This window comes from Heterocephalus glaber, unplaced genomic scaffold (genome assembly GCF_053883595.1).
Source record: "Heterocephalus glaber isolate CG9 unplaced genomic scaffold, H.glaber_assembly_v1.0 deba00001600, whole genome shotgun sequence".
In the NCBI taxonomy this organism is placed as follows: domain Eukaryota; kingdom Metazoa; phylum Chordata; class Mammalia; order Rodentia; family Bathyergidae; genus Heterocephalus; species Heterocephalus glaber.
Window position 1 is genome coordinate 45,880,186 of NW_028258372.1, and position 19,898 is coordinate 45,900,083.

Genomic DNA, 19,898 nt, shown 5'->3' on the forward strand with positions numbered 1-19,898 from the left:
GCCCTGTGTGAGACGCTCAGTGAGGCCTCCGGAGCTGTGCAGAGCATCGAACTTGTCCCACGGTGGGGTGGGACGGGTGCTTGCAGAGAGTGGGCTGGCCACCACGGCTCTGCGCTCTCCTGCGCCCCTTTCTACCCTTACCGGGATGTGCACGAGCTTCTAGTGTCTTCCTTTGGTCAGTCTTGGAAACGGAAGCTTCCAGAGGCAGGGAGCTAACAGCCCTGCAGGAGGCACTTCCTAGGAACAGGCTGCTATCTGTCGTCCTGTCACCCTAACCAGACTGGGAGCCCCACAGGCATGATGGCGCTTCCAGTATGACATCACCACTTCAGTCTCTCCCGCTGCCCACAGCAAGTGCTCACTATAGGCCTCCATTGATGAAGCCAAGAATGGGCATCTCGAGCACTGATTGTGGAAGAAATAGGCTTGGGGTTTTTCCTCAATGAAGAATGGGAAAATCTGACTGATCTATCACCTCTAGTACACTTACTTCCCAAGTCCTCGATTTATTGCATTTTTAATCCTTAGACTCATTCTGTGAGGGAGTTCTACACATGGGCAAACGGAGGCAAAGTGACTCACGCTGAACCATGCATGGTGAGTAAGCAGAGAGCTGGTGGTGGAAGCAAGGCTGCCAGTCGAGGCCAAGCCCACTGAGGGCTCCCTCTCATGGTACGTTAACATTTGTCACAGGGGGGCCGAGGATTTAGCTCAGTGGTTTCACCACCTGCTGTGCAAGCTCAAGGACCCAAGTTCAATCCCCAGTTCCAAAAAAAAAAACAAAAACATGTGTCACAGGAGACCAAACAGGGTTTGCCTGCTTTACAGATCGGGGAAAATAGCCTCAGGAGTTGATTATTTGCCCACAGCCACACTGGATTACACATAGGACTTTAAACCCATATCCTGTTTCCCAATTTAATGCTTTTCTTCTTGTGCAGACATTCCTCATTTAATGGCTGATTCCACTCCTGCAATGAGGTTGTTAAATGAGTTGGATCACTAAAGAGGAACAGTACATAGTACATACATTACAATACTAAAAACAAACAGTCAAAGGAAACCCCAATTTGACTTTGCTTTTATTTGCATAACTCTTCCATGCAGTACTGTAATGTATAATATAAAACTAAGGTACTATACAGTACAATCAGCAAAAATTACAGTGCTCTATAGACAAGGTGTACTATACCAAAAGACAAGCAGACTCTATAAACAAGATGTACTGAACTGTACCAAAAAAAAGATGGCTCACAAGCCTGAGCAGCCGGTCCTAAGTCCGAACAGTAGTTAGACTGGTGTTTTTAGAGGAGGAGCATCTGTACACCAGTTCCCTGTAGACAACAGCTCATCCACAGAACCCATGGATGATGCAACCTGCCACCCTGTTGTCTCAAATAGCTGCTGGTCAGAAGCACCGCCTCCTACTGCAGCTTCTCCAGGGCTTCTCAATTTAAGTCCTGAACCAGGCACACCGGCCGGAGCCTGTCTTCCTTAGGAGAACCCACTCCAGGGGCGGGAACTTAGCTCAGTAGTTCCGCCACCTGCCTCACAAGCGCAAGGACCGAGTTTGATCCCCAGTACCACAAAAAAAAAAAAAAGTACCTCCCAACCCCAACCATGCTGAGCCTAAGAAAGAAGCAGGACAATCCGTGCTTGCTCTGAACCCTTCTAAATCAAGTGGATTACCATGCAGAGTCATTTTGGTTGCGGTGGATGAGACCATAATGAATTGCTCTCAGCTTTGAAGCCTTGCTTTCTGCTCCCATCATTTTAGTTCATGATTTGCCTTATAAAACACTAAAGACAAAAGAACCACAATGAAACTCCTGCATCTTCCAGTGGTCACAGATCTACAAATCGGTCTCCATCCCACCGCCTAGCACATCTTGCTTCAATACAGAAAGTGTCTTCTGTCAACAGCCAACACTTCCTGTGCCCTCCTGCTTCATCCTCCTCCCACCTCCTCTGCCTGTGATGCCCTCTCTTCTCTTCCCTTCAGCCCCTCTGCTCATTCCTTCAGCATCATGAGACCTAAAACAACTCCCTTTTCTTGCTACAGCTTCTTTGCTGTTTCCTTTATTAGTCAGACCATTCTGAAAGTCTAAAAACAATGGCTTCACTTTCCTCCCTCAAATTACCTCCCTCACCCCTAAATCTGATCACTGCCTCCACTCCTTTAACAAAATAGCTATTGTCAAGGTCACCAGCTAATGTTGCTAAATCCATTGGCCCCCTCTAAACTGATCTGACTCTCCCTCTCAGCAGCAATTTATAGATTGATTTTAAATTTTTCCTTCTTAAAACTTTCCTTCCTCAGCATTTTTTTTTTTTTTTTTTTTTTTTGGTACTGGGGATTGAACTCGGGTCCTTGTGCTTGTGCAGCAGGCGGCAAAACCACTGAGCTAAATCCCTGGCCCCTCCTTGCTCAGCATTCCTAATGCCACTCTCTCTGGTCTGGTACCACAAAGATGTACAGCTCAGCTCACCCTTCAAGAAAACTGCAGAACCAACGCATCAGGAAGCTCTGCCACCTTAATCAACACGTAAACATGTCAGCCCCCACTCACTACTCTCCGCTCAGCACCTCGACAACTCTATCCAATGCACCATGGGCTCTGAAATGTCTACGTGTACGATCTACTATCATTAACTGTAGACACTACCTTGTGCGGAGGATCTCTAGGATTTATTCTTGTTATAACAAACTGCACACTTTGATTGCCCCTACCAACCACCTATCTATTCTGTTCTTCTGAGTTTGGCTATTTTAGATCCTCTTCAAAGTGCTATCATGTATTGTCCTTCTCTGACTTATTTCACATAGCATAATGTCCTTTCAAGTTCATCTACACTGTTGCAAAAGGCAGGATCTGACTCTCCCTTAATATTGTACTATATGTGTAACTGTGCAAAAGCACTTTCTTTATCCATTCATTCATCAGTGGACATTTCAGTTGCTTCCATATTTCAACTATTGTAAATAGGGCTGCAACAAACGCGGGAATGTAGATATCTCTTCAAAGTCTAAATTGTGATTCCTTTTGATCTTTGGTACCAAAAAAATTGCAATTCCTATAATTACTTTAATTAAAACAACTTAAAACACTATAATAAGCATAATTTAGACAAGAGAGGAAATGTTGTATCTTTTAGGTTCATATTCTAAATGTTCTTCCCCAGGAGTGAGACATTTACTGAGTGCTTACTGTACGCCCCACTCTGTACTAATAAGCCCTTTATATATCTTAGTTGAGGCTGCTTGCTGCCTTCTGCCTGCCACACCATGAACGGTTTTCTCCTCTGCAATGCCTCTCTGCCGTGCTGCCCTGCCCTGGAGCCAGCAGGTTATAGATTGAAACCTCTATAAACTGTGGGCTGAAATAAACCTCTGCTAATTCTGGGTGTTGGAGATTTTGTCTCAGCAATGAAGAAAGCAATGAGATACCCAGTACAGTATATGCAAAATAATATTTACAGGTCCTCAGCATAAATAGTAAGATACTTTTACATTCTTTCATGCTAAGTTTGAAACTTGACATGTACATCATACCTACTATACCTCTTGAGTCAGACAAGCCACATCTCAATTGCTCAAGAGCCACACATGACCAGTGGTAAGCATACTGGGAAGCAAAGATCTAAACTTTGTGCTGTTCTGCACCACAGAAATATCCTGAACTAGCTTCAGTAAATGTAGGCACTTCTCTCAAATTAGGCCCCTAGTGGATGAAACACACACAACAGAAAACAAAAAAGTAGATTAAAAAAATGTGAATATGGGTGTGTATCGTGTAAATGTGACAGACGGGTGGAAGGCAAGCAGGATGTCAGAAGAAAGAAGCGATGGTTGGGGGAACACAGAGCTGCAAACACAAGCTGATCAAAACGCAGCTTCATCAGGCCCAATCTGGTAAAGTCGAAGCCCAGAACTCTGACTTTGTTTTACTGACCAACTCTGAGCAAGACAAGGTCTCCATACTCTAGTTTCTTCACTTGAAAAATAAGCCCAAAGGTTCTTTAACAATTGAAGGAAAAAGACAACCAATGACTCTGGTGTTAGAAGATGCTCAGATACCAAGTGATAGAAGGATGAGCCACCAGACAGACAAAACCCACACAGGGCCTTTCTAGCAAGCAGCCACGCCACGGCTCAGACTCTAAAAGCAGGAGGTTCAGGACCTCACCGAGGAAGGGGCTTGGGGGCTGAGGGATGGGGTGTGTTGGGGTTTTGCTGTGTTGTCAGGGAACCAGAGAAGGCAATATTGGGGAATGAAGCTGAATCGAGGGAGCAGGACTTGATGTAGCCTTGGTGCATGGGTAACAATTTAAGTAAAAAAGTTTATAACTGAAGTACTCTTGGTGACACTAACTGGGCAGCAGTGGAGAAAGGACTAGAAGGGCCAAGTCTGCAGGCAAAAGACCTGCTCTGTGGCCACTGCAGGACTCCGAAAGGAAAAGCCCAAACCTGGACTGGACAGTCACACTGGACAATGCTGTGGGCTTTGGAAGCCTACAGACCTGGTCAATTCACTACACCCTCTCATCACCCTCTCCCAGGAGGAGAAGCAGAAGCACTGGAGACAAAGAACATTCTCCTGGGCTCTGTTTTTCCACACTACTGAGGACTGAACCCAGGCCTTCACACTGATCTACATCTGCAGCCCTTTTCTTCCTTTTTTTTTTTTCTTTCTCTTATTTTTCTGAGACAAAGTCTTGCTAAATTCCCTAGGCTGGGCTCAAATCTGTGATCCTCCCATCTTAGCCTCCCAGAGTGCTGGGATTACAGGCATGCACCTGGGCTAAGAACTTCCTCTTTGAACGGAACTCCTGCTATTCACCACCGTGCCCACCAAACTGACTTCCACTGATCATCTGAAGACATGACCATCCCAGATATCCTCCGTGAGTGAACATGAATCTGGGTTCTCCAAACCCTTTACTCCAAACACACCCACTCTGGCCTTTGTATGATTCTTTCTTTCCACTTCCTCAGTACAGCTTCAAAAAGCTTCGCAATCCAAAACTGACTTGGGTTTTTATGACTACAAAGTCAGGACAAACCAAATCCACATACTTAAAGAAAAGGGAAGAGGCGCATGTTACCAAGGCTGGGTGGGGCTGTAGTCACCAAACAAAGCCTGATTTGGGGCTTTGGACATCACAAGCTAAACAGATGCTTAATTTCTGTCATAAATAACCCTTTCCATAAACCAGGCAGGTGCTATTCTTAGGACTCCTTCCATAGTGCATCTGTTCTCTAATAGAAGCAATAAAGGCAGTGGGAAGCAATGCAAAGTATTAAACAGACTTCGCTACAGCTGAACACCAACCCATGTGATCCCTTCACAAATAAAGCCTCTGACTGAAAAAGCTGAGCAACAATCTCGGTTTCCTCCTATTTTGCTGAGAAGCATTTCAGCTGCGTTCTTTCGGCTTTTGGTTTTTAAATGATCTGTTTTTTAAAATTTAAAATTATTAATTAGAGGTATGGGTGCATCACAGAAATGTTGCCATCATTATCAAGTCATTTACAAATCATTTTCCATTACTGTGATCAAGAAAGACAACTGATACAAGAGGAAGAGAGCTCAATGTGAAAGGGAACCAACACATGCTGAGGACCTACTAAGGGCAAGCTCTGAGCTAAGCTTTGCTTCCTTTCTTCCTTCATTTATTTAAAATTTACTAAGAACTTGCTATCTGCTAGTGTTCAATGCTGGTTGTGTTCAATAGCAAGAAGAGGAAACAGGAGACATCAGCCCTGCTTGCATCTACTGGGGAAGGCAGATGTGAAGCAAAGTGTGCCTGGTGTCATGAGTGTTTAGAGGAAGGTGCACTTGGCGAGAAGAGATTTTGAGAGAGCACTAACTGGCCTGGAGTGGACAGGAGCAGCTGCAAAAAATGCTAACAGTTGAGCACAGTGGCCCGGGCTCAGAGGGACCATGTTCCAAGGGCCAGGGCCAAAAGATGTGTAACAAGTATGAACATCACATGGTTGATACTGGGGGTGGCAAGGAGGGGGCATGCTGCTAGAGGAGCTGGAGTGACTTCAGCATTGTCGTCACCGTGTGAAGTTTAAATTTATCCAAAGATGCAACAAGACAACATTAAAGGGTTTTTAAGCAGGAAGTAATTACATCAGACTGGCTTGTAAAGCACCACAAATTCTCAACAGTTTTTAGGTAAGGAACACTGCCCTTATTTCAGGAGGATGAAGAATGATTAGTGAAGCTAAGTGACTTTTACAAATTCACACAGCTAGAATGTAGTGGAGTTTTGGAGGAGGATTTGGGTCAGTCTGACTTCCAATCTCTTTTTCTGCCTACCACATCATGCTACGTCTAAGGAGAAAAAGAAAAAGAAAAAAACTGCAGAAAATTCTTAGAGCTGATTTCACCAAAATCAAGTGCAGAGTTGACTCCTGGCATAATAGAACATCTGAATTCTTCCTATCCTGACACAAGTCAGAAAAGTCCACTATCTTAGTCACTTTCTCACCTCTGGGACACAATACCCGGCGCTCACAACTTCAAGGAGGAGATGATTATTTTGGTTCATGGCTAAGTCTATAATTGGCCGGCTCTGAGTTGGCATGGTGGAGGAGACTGCTCACTACACAGGGGACAGGAAGCCGAGAACGAGGGAGGAACCAGAGACGACGACAAACCTTCCAGGCCACACCTTCAGTGACCCCAGCTCCTAATAGCAGGTCAGCTATAAGGCCCCATAATCTAATCATCTTCCAAAAGCCCCGCCTATGAGTGCATGAGGCCCTTGCGGGACATCTAGACAGAAAGCGTAACATTTACTAAACTATAATAAGAACACAGACAAAACAAACACCGTAGGAAAAAAGCAGAAACTGGCCCCACCAAGATCTCTTCCCTCAGACAAGAGAGAAATGACCCAGTGGAGCCCTGTGATTCCCCTGTGCACACAGAGTGACAAGTCACCAGCAACTCTCAGGGATGGAAGATAAAGGAAGGCCACCTGTCCAGCCCCTTCCCAAACTCATGTTCAATGCAGCATGAAGCGGTCATCACAACACTTCCAACAGTAGCAAGTGGCTACCTGTGGGCACAGCCACACTGTGCATATTAAACAGTTTTCAATGCTCAGAAAGACTCGTCGTGACAGGCAAAATGAGCTCAAAACCCAAAACTGGTGGTAGAAGTTCCTGTTGCCAAAGCAACAAACCCATGTAGTGAAGAACCACTTGAGTATCATCACTTTTCCCTCACTCTGAAGAGCCAAAGAGAGTCAACACTCTAAAAGAAAACAAGAGGAAGAGGAAATCTGTTTCACAGGCTGAATGGACCTGTTTGCAGGAAAAAGGACCACACTCTGGCTTGCATAAACCCTGGCAGCTCTCCCTGGCCATGCTGGCTGAGGCTCTGACTTGGCCTCTTCGGGGACATAACACCTCCTGCTGTACACCTCAGGCCATGCGGTCATCACGCAGCAGCAGTGAACAGCAAGCCTGACGATGTTTGCACTCAACAGAAGAACTCTGTCGCAGCTTCGGGTCTCTGCTGCCTTCCAGTCACCCGCACGATGCTGGCTATCTCAGGCTCCTCATGCACAAGCAGCTGACGACAGCAGCTGATGACAGCTTTCTCATCCACAGAAGAGGGCCTGGAGAATGCTGCTCAGCTCACCAAAATCAACTTACTCCCTCTGTGCTCGGTCTCCCGATCTACGTAACACCAGTCCCTGCATTACAGGGCCCCTGGCGGGCCTGGCACCAGGTCTGCGCGATTGATGCTGTGTTTCCACAGGACAGGGAGGCCCAGTGGTTACACGCTCTGTGAGCTGCAGTGCTGTTCTTCCTCGTGCTTGTGTCCATTTTCCTTCAGTCTGGTCTGGCAGGGTGGCTCACACTGGCCTCCCACCTTGGAATTGTAGGTGTGTACCACCACGCCTAGCTGATATTGCTCTTAAAAGCAACAGTCAGAGAGATGCAGGTTAGGAGAAACACAGGTTATAAGACAGGGAAAAATATACCAGGCAAACACTGACCCAAAGAAAGCATTTATAACATTATGTAAATAATATTTAGGCAAAAAGTTTTATTGTACAGATATGTAAAAGAGAATATTCCTAAATAAGAAACAATCCACCGAAAAAAGATAAACTAACAGAAAAAAATGGGTAAAGAGTATAACAGAAAATATACAGAAGAAAAATCTGAAAGCCCAATAGGCATTTTAAAAGTTGAGCTTCACTTACAATTAATCAAATGCAACCAACATGAAATATTATATGCCACAAGATAGGGAGAACTTTCTAACACCATCGATTGATAATAGGTATATGAAAAATGGGTGGCCTTCTACATTGCTGCCAAGAGTATAAACAATACACACTTTTACAACATCTAAGAACCCAGTGAAAACACGGGCAGAGAAAAAAAGGAACTGACATTTCACCAAAGAAGAAATAAAGTTGGAAAAGATGTTCAACATGGTTAGCAATTACTGAAATACAAATAAAGTCTACAGTGAAGCTAGACGTGGTGGTCTATGCCTCGATCCCAGCCTTCAGGGAGGGGGAGGCAGAAGGGTCACAAGTCGGAGTCCAGCCCAGGGAACTCGGCAAGACCCTGTCTGACATTTGTCTTAAAAAAAGAAAAAGAAAAAGGGCTAGGAGATGTAGCTCAGTGCAAAAACCCTGGGTTCGATCCCCAGTACCACACACACACACACACACACACACACAAAAGACCACAATAAGATATCACTACATACTCATTAGAATAGGGGAAAAAACAAAACACTAATGCCAAATGCTGGAAAGGATACAGAGAAACTGAATCTTTTATAGATTACTGGAGGGATATAAAATGATATGGTCGATTACAACTGAAAAAAGTTTGGCAGTATTCTTATGAAACTAAGTACACATTTGCACGCACACAAACACACAAAACCTAGCAATCATACTCATGGACCTTTATCCCAGAAAAATGAAAACATGTACCCAAACAAAAATCTGTATGTTCATAGTGCCCTTATATAGCAAAAACAAAATTGGCAACAACTCTCATTATCCTGTGATGGAGGATGGTTTAACAAATGCATAACCATACAGTGGAGAAGGAAACCAGCTACTGAGACATGCAATGACCTGGGTGGATGTCCCAAAACTGCACTAGTGAAAGCCAGTCTTCAATGGCTCGCTCTCTATCATTCCATCTAAACAACAGGATCGCAGAGATGCCGCATAAATCAACAGTTTCTAAGGAACGGGGATGGGGTGAGGGTCTGACTATAAGGGGGGTGTACAAGGAGTTCCATGGTGGCAACAAACAGATGTGTACCTCGACTGTGATGGTGGTTACACACATCCACAGGTGAAATAAACTGCAAGGCTAGGAGCTCTGCTCAGTGGTGGAGTGAACGGCTTGGCATGCAGAAGGAAGGTCGGAAGGGATGGGGGTGTGGAAAACTGACACACACACATGAGACACGCACACAAGTCCACGTAAAAGCTGATGAGATCTGGGTATGATTTTTAGTTTAACAGTATTCTACTCGTGTCGATTTCTTGGTTGTGATACCACATTACATCTAGTTACATGAGATATCAACGTGATAAAAGCTACATGAATGGTACAGGACACTGTACCATTGTAATGCTTCATAATTTCCTGTGAATTTCAAATTTTATAAACTTTTAAAGCACAAGGTGTGTAAAATATACATCATTTGTTCAAACATAAAAATTACCCATCATACCACATTTTTATAGATAAATGTGTAATATTAAAATATCGATAGAAAGGGGAAACACAATTTCAAGATAATGACTGAGCCTCAGAGTGAGTTCTAAGAGGAATTTAACCAACTTGCCACATTTTAATTTTTTTAAAAGAATTTTAAAGTGAGAAGTTGTCAATATTTACAAGTTCCAGACAGCGTTTTTAAAATGAATGTTTGTTAAATTTCTCCCTACTATCATGAAAGTTTGAAAAGATTCTAAATTGAAACCAAAAGTAAACATACACAGAAGTTCACTGAAACATTACCTGTAATAACCAAAGGTCAGCAACACTCAATGTTCATCAGCAGGAGAGAGCAGAATACAATGCAGCCATTAAAGAGCATGGAGGAGAGAGATTCGTGCTCTTAGAAAGACAGACCTGATGCACGGGTAAGGAAAAGACAAGCAAACTGGAAAGTAATATGGCATGACCCATTTTGTTTAAAAACATGTTAATATATACATTGCCACTAAACTAGAAGTGTTCTGCACAGCCCATGAAACAACACACAAAATGAAAGACTACCTATAGAACAGGAGACCATACGTGTGATAAAGGGTTAATATCTGAAATACCTAAGGGAGTCAAGCAGCTCAATAGTAAGAAAGCAATCGGTTTTAAATGGGCCAAGGGTGTAAGTAGACAGTGATCAAGAGAAGACACACAAATGACCGACAGGTACGTGAAGAAATGCTTGGAATCACTGTTCATCAGAGAAATACAAGTTACTGAAATGAGATAGCCCCCACACCTGTTAGAATATTACTCTAAAACCTGAAATAGGTGTTGGAGAGAATGGAGACGAAAGGTAGCCCTGAGCTAAGTGCGGCGACACATGCCTGAAATCCCAGCTACTCGGGCAACTCAGTGAGGCTGGTCTCAACACAAAACTTCACACGAAGCCTTAGGATGTAGCTCAGTGGTGGAGAGCAGAAGGCCCTAGGTTCAATCACCAGTGCCAAGGAAGGAAGAGGGAGGGAAGGAGGGAAGGAGGGAGGGAAGGAAAGGAGGGAAAGGAAAGGACCCTGCACTGTTGGTGGTAATGCAGATTAGTATATTCACTAAGGAAAACAACATAGAAGTTCCTCTATCTCCAAAGGAAATGAAATCAATTGTCCAAAAAAGTCTGCATTCCTATGTTTATTGCAGAATTACTCGCAACAGCCAAGGTACAGAATCAACATGACTGTCCAGCAATGACTGTGTGGATAAAGAAAATGTGGTATACACACAGTGAAATACTATTCAGTCTTTTAAAAAGAAAGAAATTCTGTCAGTTGTAACAAAATAGATGAGCCGGGAGGACATCATCAAAATAAACTAAAAGACAAATACTCCATGAGCTCACTTATATGAGGTATCAAAAAAAAAAAAAAAAAACTGAACTCCCAGAAGTAGAAAATGGAATGGAGGTTAGCAGGGGCTGGGATGTGGGTGGAGACACTGAAAAGATGCTGGCAAAGGATGAAAACTTTTAGTGAGGAAGAGTAAGTTTGAGAGATCGACTGTACAAAACATAGTTACAATATATGATAACTGTAGTTAATAGCAATGTATTACATTCTTGAAAACTGCCAAGAGATTCGACTAAGTGTTCTCACATGATATATATTGAGTCACCCCACATCGCATGCATATTTTTAAACACAGGACACAATAAATGTATCATCTTTATTTTTCAATTTAAACATACTCGATTAAAAACTAACACTGGCTCCAACACTCGTTATCCTCTGTCTTGATAATAATCATTTTAACAGGTGTGAGGTGTTATCTTAGGGTTTTCATTTGCCTCCCTCCAGATGATTAGTGGTTTTGAGCACTTCTTCATACACCTGTTGGCTATTTCGATTATTTCAACTGAAATAAAAAAATAAAACATGGAAAATACAAACACTTGTGATAAAAACATTGTTGTAAAATTGTTTAAAAATGAAACCATCAACATCCACTTTTTTTTTTTTTTTTTTTTTTTTTTTGGTACCAGGGATTGAACTCGGGCCCTTGCACTTGTGCAGCAGGCGGCGAAACCACTGAGCTAAATCCCCGGCCCTGGCATTCACCTTTTACATATTTCTGCAGAATTAAAATCTGACAAGGAATTTGTTTTTATTTCTGAAAGTTGAAAAAGCTTCTAACAAAGAAGCAAAAGTCAAAATCTGGTATTACACTGGTATTTGTTGACCACTCACAATAAGCCACAGTGTTCATATTCAGGGCCTCTCTCATGCTGCACAAATTAGAAGTACATATTGTTTTCATTAGAACTTAATTCCCTACACGTCAAGAGAAGCAAACAGAAGAAATGGAAGTCCTCAGAGGCAGAACGACTTGCCTGAAATCGCAGGACTAAGTTGCTGAGTAGGTTGTAACCTTAATGCTGTTTCAGCCAGCTATTCCTGTCACCTAGCTGAAGAGCAGCAGAACCTGTGACAGCATTTACCAGACATGCTGTCTAGTTCTGTCTGCACCAGGAGCTGAGCTGGGAACCCCTAGCCACGGCCTGCCCCATGGACATACCCTGCCTACATGGGTGGCTAGCCACCCTCACAGTGGTCCTGGCTTCCTCACAGGGAAGATAATAGGAAAAGTTGGTTTCCTTCCATGCCTTTTCCACAAAGGTCCTATGGTGAAAGAGGCTAGAGGCACTGAATGGTCCAGCAAGCCCGTTCCTGCATGCAGGCCACATGAGCAGGACTGCCGCTCTCCCAGTGCAGGCAAAACAAGTTACAGCAGCATGCAGGCGGCGGCTCAGAGTCCCAGCCCATCTGTGCTTTGTGCCAACTTCTGGAGCTGGGAGAGGTTTCACTGCCTTCCATGCTCTTACCCGGCCGCCACTGGACACAGCCCTTGCCCCTGAGAATTCTGAGCAGAACATCAGCTAAACTTTCTTGTCCACCTCCAGTTTCCAGTCCTGCATGTAGGGAGCTCAGAAGTGGTGGCTCTGTCCTAACAACACACCAAAAAGCCATGCCGAGCAATCTGAAAAATTATCAACTCTTCTTCGATCCTTCAGCCGGAGAGCTCAGTGTCGGATGCCTCCCAGGTCAGAGTGACTGACAGGTGAATATCGAGAAGCACAATCCCCACAGCAGAAACCTCCACAGGAACAAACGCTGGGTGGGAAAACCCAAACCATTCCCAAAAGAATGCTGCAGGCTGGGAGGACAAGTCTGAGAGTTAAAAACTCCAGGGACTTCTGGGGGCTCTTACTAGGCTCTTGCAAATGCAGACCTGAAAAAAAAATCGCTCATGCTCTGGCAGCAAGAGGGAGAAAGCAGCAATTTTCAAATGCATCAGAGCATTCTGTTTGGCTTCAACAAGGCCTTCCCTCAGGAGAAACTACTCCACCGGCACCTGATGCATGGGTTTTTATCAGAGTTTAGCTCACACTGAGGAAGGGAAATACTCAGCTCTAGCACCCTCCAGTCCTCCTGCACCTCCTAAGGGGGGAATGGGGCCTGAGAACACTTGTGAAGGTCACAGCCCTGGGACAAGGCTCAGTAAATGACTAAGATCTGCTCACAGACCTGCACAATACCACACACACACACAACCACCCACCCACACACACACAATCATCACATCACTAAATGTCTATTTACCTAAGGTATGTTTCCTAGTATCTCATGTCCTGCTTTCAACCTGAAGCTAGAAGGCATATTAAAAGGCAAACAGCACAGTTTGAAGAGGCAGAACAAGCATTAGAACCTGACCCAGATATGGCAGGATTATTAGAATTATCAGACTGGGAACTTAAAATAACTATGATTAGTATGCCAAGGGTTCCAATGGATAAAGTGGACAGCATGCAATAACAGATGGTCTACGTGAACAGAGAGACGGAAATCCTAAGAGAACAAAAAGGAAATGCTAAACATGGAAAAACACTAACAGAAACAAAGGATGCCTTGGACAGGCTCATTAGTAGATGGGACTCCACAGAAGAAAGACACTCCGAGCTTCGGGATCTGTCAATAGAAATGTCCCACGCTGAAAGATAAAGCAGAAAAAAGACTGAAAAAAGAACCAGAATGGAATATCCAAAGGCCATGGGACAAATACATAAGGCATAAGCACACGTAAAGGGAATATCAGAGAGCAAAGAAACAGAAGAGATATTCAGAGCAATAATCACTGTGAATTTACTCAAATTAAAGTCAGCCACCAAACCTTATATTCAAGAGACAGAGAGAAACACCAATCAGGATAAATGCCATGAAAATGAAACAAAACAAACCTAGATATATTAAAACTGCAGAAAAATCAAAGTAACAAAAACATTCTGAAAGACAGCAGAGGGGAAAATATCACCTAGTCTACAGAGAAGCAAAGAAATCCATCCAACCTCTCAGAAATCACATAGGCAGACCAAAGTGAAATGAAATATTTAAAGTGCTGAGAGGGCCCTCGAGGCAGCATTCTGCACTCTGTAAAATCGCCCTCTAAGAGTGAAGGGCGAATAAAGACTTCCTCAGACAATTCAAAGCTGAATAAACACTCACCACCCACCGGTGCGCCTGCCTTGCAGGAAATGTCAAAGGTTCTTAGACATTCAGATGTGTAATCAGAGAAATAAAAGTAAAGATAAAATAATTTTAATTTTTATTCTTAATTGATCTAACAGATAACAGTTTAATTAAAATAGTAATGCATTAGGGGCTGGGGATTTAGCTCAGGGGTTTTGCCATCTGCTGCATAAGCACAAGGACCTGAGTTCAATCCCTGGTACAAAAAAAAACATAGTAATACATTTGATGTTTGCATATGTATAAATGAAATGAACAAAAGCAATGTTATAAGGAATGTGGTGGAGGAATATTTTATTATTATAAAATACTTAGTTGGGCTGGGGATTTAGCTCAGTGGTTCCACCTCCTGCCTCGCAAGCTCAAGGACCCGAGTTTGATCCCTGGTAACAAAAATTAATAATAATAATAATAATAATATTATAATAAAATAGTTGCAGTACCCATGAAGCAGTATAGCAGATATGAATTTGGATTATTTGTAAATGTGTATTGCAAATTCTAAAGCAATCACTAAAGGAGGAGGAAGAGATGAGAAAGGACAAAGAAAGGAGGAGGGGAAGGAGAAGAATTGACACACAGTAAGGAAAAAATGGGATCATAAATGCTTAAACCAAAATGGCAGAAAAAGAATGCACAAAAAATGGAAGAAAGACCAAGAAACTCATGTAAGTATGAAGATGTATTGCACTTGACCTTAGCCAAAAGGCTGAGAAGTGATGAAGATATACTGTGTAGATTAAAAGGTTAAAGGGATGCCGGGGATTTAGCTCAGTGGTTTCACCGCCTGCTGCGCAAGCGCAAGGACCCGAGTTCAATCTCTGGTACCAAAAAAAAAGGTAAAGGGATGAAGAAAGATATTATGCTAACACTAACAAAAGAAAGCAAGAATAGCCATATTAATTTCCAACAGACCAGACTCAGCAAGCAAATTTATCAAGGATAAAGTAAAGCATTATCATAATAAGAAGGCCTATTGTCCAAGAAGACTGTTTTACTTTTTCAGTGCTGAGATAAAATACCTGACACCAAAGTTAAAGGAGAAAAGGCTTATGTCAGATCACTGTTTGTAGAGGTTTCAGTCCATAAACTGTCTGTCTCCAAGGTAGGGCGGCATGGCAGAGGGGCACTTTGAGGGAGAAGCAGCCCAGAGTACAGCAGACAGAAGGCAGCGGCAGCAGAAGCTGCAGCCACAAGCCTGCCTTTCTTTTTTTTTTTGGTACCAGGGATCAAACTCAGGACCTTGAGCTTGTAAGGCTGGCAGCAGCACCACTGAGCTACATCCCCAGCCCTCTGCCTTTCCCTTTTATCCCAACAGGCTACAAACCTTTTGGGTGGTGCCATCCACACCCAGGGTGGGGCTTCTGTCTTCAGTAAATCCAGCCAGCCACACCCAGAACTGTGCTAATTCCAATCAGTGGACTAATTTAGTACCATGCACCCTGAACTCCAGTATCACACCCTTAATCCACATTCACACACCCTAGATCCAGCCAGCTCCAAAAAGCCCCACCTGTGAGCTTTCAGGAGACATCTAGACACAAACCACAACAGAGAAATAACAACACTTAGTGTGTTGGCACCCAACAACTGATCATCAAAATACTGAGGAATAAAAGTGCAAGGAGAAATGGAAGAATTCACTGTTATAGTTGAAGACTTCAATGCCGCTCTATCAGAAAGAGGCAGATCCAGCAGGTAGAAAATAAGAACACTGTTCATGCACTTACACCATCAATCAACTGGCTGTTTGGGCGTGTACGCACCATTTCATCCAACAACAGCTGCTGCAGTTTGGGTCTAAAATGTCCCCCAAAGACCCACAGGCGAAAGGCTCAGTCCTAGCTTGGCACCACTGGGAGGAGGTGGAACCCTGAAGCGAGGGCCTAGTGGGAAGTCTGCTGGTCACTGGGGCGTGGCCTTACCAGGACCGCGGGATCCTACCCCCTTATCCTTTACTTCCTAGCCAGGACAAGAGCAGTTTGTTCAGCCATGTGCTCCCCCCACCATCATCACCTGGTACCTCCCTAAAACACACTATCTTAACAAAAGAATAAAAATTAGGCTATTAGAATAAAAAATGGTGGCACATGCCTGTAATCCCAGCACTCCAGGAGCCCAGGCAGGAGGATCACAAGTTCTAGCCCAGCCTGAGCAATTTAGAAATGTAGGGAGTTCCTGCCTCAACACAGAAAGATAAAGGGCTGGGGAGGTAGTTCAGTGTAAAGGCCCTGAGTACAATTATTTGTACCAGCTCAAAAAAATAAAAAGAAAAATCATGTTTGCTCTCAGATCACAAGGGATTAAATCAATAAGAAAAACATAGCTAGAAAATCCAAAAATACTTGAGAATTAAAGAGCACATTTCTAAGTAATACATAAGCCAAAGAAGAAATTTCAGGAAAAAATAAAACATTTTAACTGAACGAAAAAGAAAAATACAACTTATCAAAATGTGTGGCATACAGTAAAAGTAGTGCCTAAAGGGCAATTTCTAGCATTAAATGAATATAAGAGAAAGAATAAAGATCAGATAGCAATAATCTAAGCTTCTGCAAAGAAGAGTAAATTAATCTGAAAAAGCAGACTAAAACAACAAAAGTTAGACCAAAACACAATAAAATCAAAAACACCAAATCAACAAAAGCAAAAGCTAGTTCTATGAAAAGATCAATAAAATCCATAAGCCTTGGCCAGCCTAAATAGAGATTAACTCTGGGGTGAGGCCCAAACGTTTGTCTTACATTGGAATCAATGAGCAATTACTTAAACTAGACAGGCAGACAAAAAAATTAATATCATTTCCCTCCTTTCAATCAAGTAAAAAATAAACACTGCTGAGTACTATTTGCCAGACATTGTTCTGAGTGTTTGGGATTTTATCAGTGAACAACAAGTAGAAGTAATCTGTATAGCACATTAGATGACATTAAGTGGAAAAAACAGAACAGAGTGGAGAGAGGAGAGGGAGCTGTATTTTTCCCTTGATTTGCTATAACATTGCTTTCTTCCCTTTTTGATCCCCTTGTCATATGACATAAGATGCATGCATAATAGTTCGTCTGCACCACAGTGCTGAAGTTACAGGGTCTGGAGGAGAAGGCTGATCACGGAGGACTGGGCATCCTCTTTAGGGAAAGGCTCACCACATTCTCTGTCGTATGTAAGATACCCGTAGCAAGGCACAAGTATTACTTTGTTGTTCTTAACTGGAGATCACAGCTTTAAGAAATGCGTACGGGTACCAAGTTGGTATGGAGTGAACTGTAGTAGTTATATGTTTAACTTGGCAAGGCCATGGTACCGAGTTAGCAAACAAGCACTAATCTAAGTGTTCACACTGAGATATTTTTTAGAAGTGATGAACATCTAAAATCGGTTGACTTTCAGGGAAACAAAAATATCCTCTATAATCTGAGTGGACCTCATCCAATCAGCTGAATGGCTATAAAAGCAGAACTGAGGTTTTGCTGAGGAAAAAGGAATTCACCTATGGATTTCAGCATCAGAATCTCCCAACAGTTTCCAGTCTGCTGACCTGCTCTATAAATTTTAGACTTAGGTAGCCAACCCCAGTCACATAAGCCTTGCAGTAAATCTCTTCCTATACAAATCTCCCTCTCTATTCCTCTCTCGTAGAATCCTGACTACCACAGGTAGCTACATACACAGAGAAAATGATACCTAGGCAAAGACTTGCAATGAAGGAGTTGTCACATGGGTGTGCTGTGGGAAGAACAAGCTTACTACAGACACACAAGGGACAGCAAGGAGCCCAATGCAGCTGGATGAGAGAGAGCAAAGAGAAGCAGGAAAGAAGGTTACTTGTTAGCCACCGACAAAAGCAGGGAATGCACAGGCTTGCACTTGAAAGGTTCCTTCTTGCATTCCATCTGAAGCCAAGCCCACATCATGACAAAAATGATGATGATGTCGCCGTCACCCAAATGTCTCCCCTCCTGTAACTCAGTGTAAATGAACCCCCGCCCCCATCCCCACTGCAGGTGAAGCTCACGGCGGCGGCTGCTGCTCGAATAGACTCTGTAACTCACTTAACATTCACTGCACATGTGCGAAGCACCCACTGTTGCTGCTTCATGCCAGCGATTTGGGAGCTCAGCAAAATGGGAGCCAGAAGTCATGTCGGAAAGGGTCCCACCACCCACCCATGGACTGAGGACAGAGACAGCTCCTGTTGTCATAGTCAGAGAAGATAGCAGTCTGCTGTGTGGAGGGTTTAATGCCCCCAACTGATCCCACCCAGGTATCACTGTAAAAAATGCAGACCAGGCACCTCCAGTGCCAGTGCATAGTGATCCAGGTGTCCTAAGCTTGGTAAGACCCTCCTCGTTAGCCCCAGAAAGAGGGATGGCACCACCACCCCATGAATTTTCCTAACTGCAAAGGTTATAAAAATATCAATAATTTTACGCATATTTATTAACCTGGGAAGAGGTTCATAATTATATAAAATGAACAATCTCAATCTCATGCATTATGCACGTTCATTCCTTAGAGGCATCTCAACAACCAACATTAACATGTGAAAAACAGTATTTGGGAAAAAGAACAAATGCAGCAAAAAGTTAAACGCACATAAGAAATGTAACAAGGCTGTGTGATCAGTGAGATTACAGGTAACTTTTATTTTCTTCAACTCCCGTGTCTTATTTTCCTGTGATAGTATGTAGCGCTCAAATAACAAAAATGTGTACAGTTTATAAGTAAAAACTCCTTCGTGTACAGTACAGGAAGAACTTCTAGCGCCCTTATTCCCTTAAAAAGTGAACTGACCCCTGTAATCTAGTGCGAGTTGGAACAGAGCTTTCTCTATTACATACACATGTGAAAGTACAAGCTCAAAAAGTCACTTACCCGAAGTTACACATCATGCAGCCCAACCAAGGTAGACTCCAGGGGTCCTGCCGGCCCCTTCCGAGCCAGCACTCTGTCTCTGCGCCATCTGCTTCCCCGTACCCCCAAGGAGTGCCACTGGAGGTGAGAGGCACTGCCGCCTTACCTCTGCCAGGCGGGAGTGCTTGTGGACGTTCTCACCCTTCTGTACACTGGGAGCCAACTGCTGCAAGACGCCCCTGCTGCTCGTCAGTGCTCTGGTCAGCCGAGCGAACTTTCCCCAGCCTGAGGCATGTGAGAGAGCAAAAGACAGGGTCAGCCACATCCCAAAGCAGCAGCGACAGTCACTTCAACAGTCCTGCGGTTGCAAACAGGAACCCTGCTTCCGCATGAGGTCTCCTAAGCCACTCACAAACACTGCCAGCAGGGCTCGCTGCCTGGGAGAGCGCCTTCAGTCACCCCATTCGTGTAGTAACTGACTTTTCCCATCCACTTGCACCTCCTCCTCCTCACAGCTCTGAGAAGGACATAAGGCGAGTTTCAGTACCTTTCTACAAACAGGGAAACTGAAGCAATGAAGCACAGAGCACCTAGACAAAAAGAAGAGTCCACAGTCCCCATCCATCTCTCCACTCTGGGCCAAGGCCTTTCTAGCCACCTGCACCAGGTAACTGAGATGTTTCTCTGACGTGATGACTTGCCTCAGGCTGTTTCCAGTGCTCACGGGGTTTGATCCTTCAGAAAGAGCT

The 19,898-nt window shown here is 43.6% G+C and overlaps 1 protein-coding gene across 6 annotated transcripts in view; it reads right to left on the reverse strand.

The window, feature by feature from the left end:
• Kcnh1 (potassium voltage-gated channel subfamily H member 1) overlaps nucleotides 1-19,898 on the reverse strand; it is a 334,166-nt gene that overhangs the window by 270,480 nt on the left and 43,788 nt on the right. For all 6 annotated transcript variants that reach the window (XM_004861998.4, XM_004861999.4, XM_021242471.2 and 3 more), the window contains exon 5: nucleotides 19,316-19,434. In XM_004861998.4, the coding sequence (XP_004862055.1) occupies nucleotides 19,316-19,434 (119 nt within the window). The remainder of the gene's footprint in view (nucleotides 1-19,315; nucleotides 19,435-19,898) is intronic.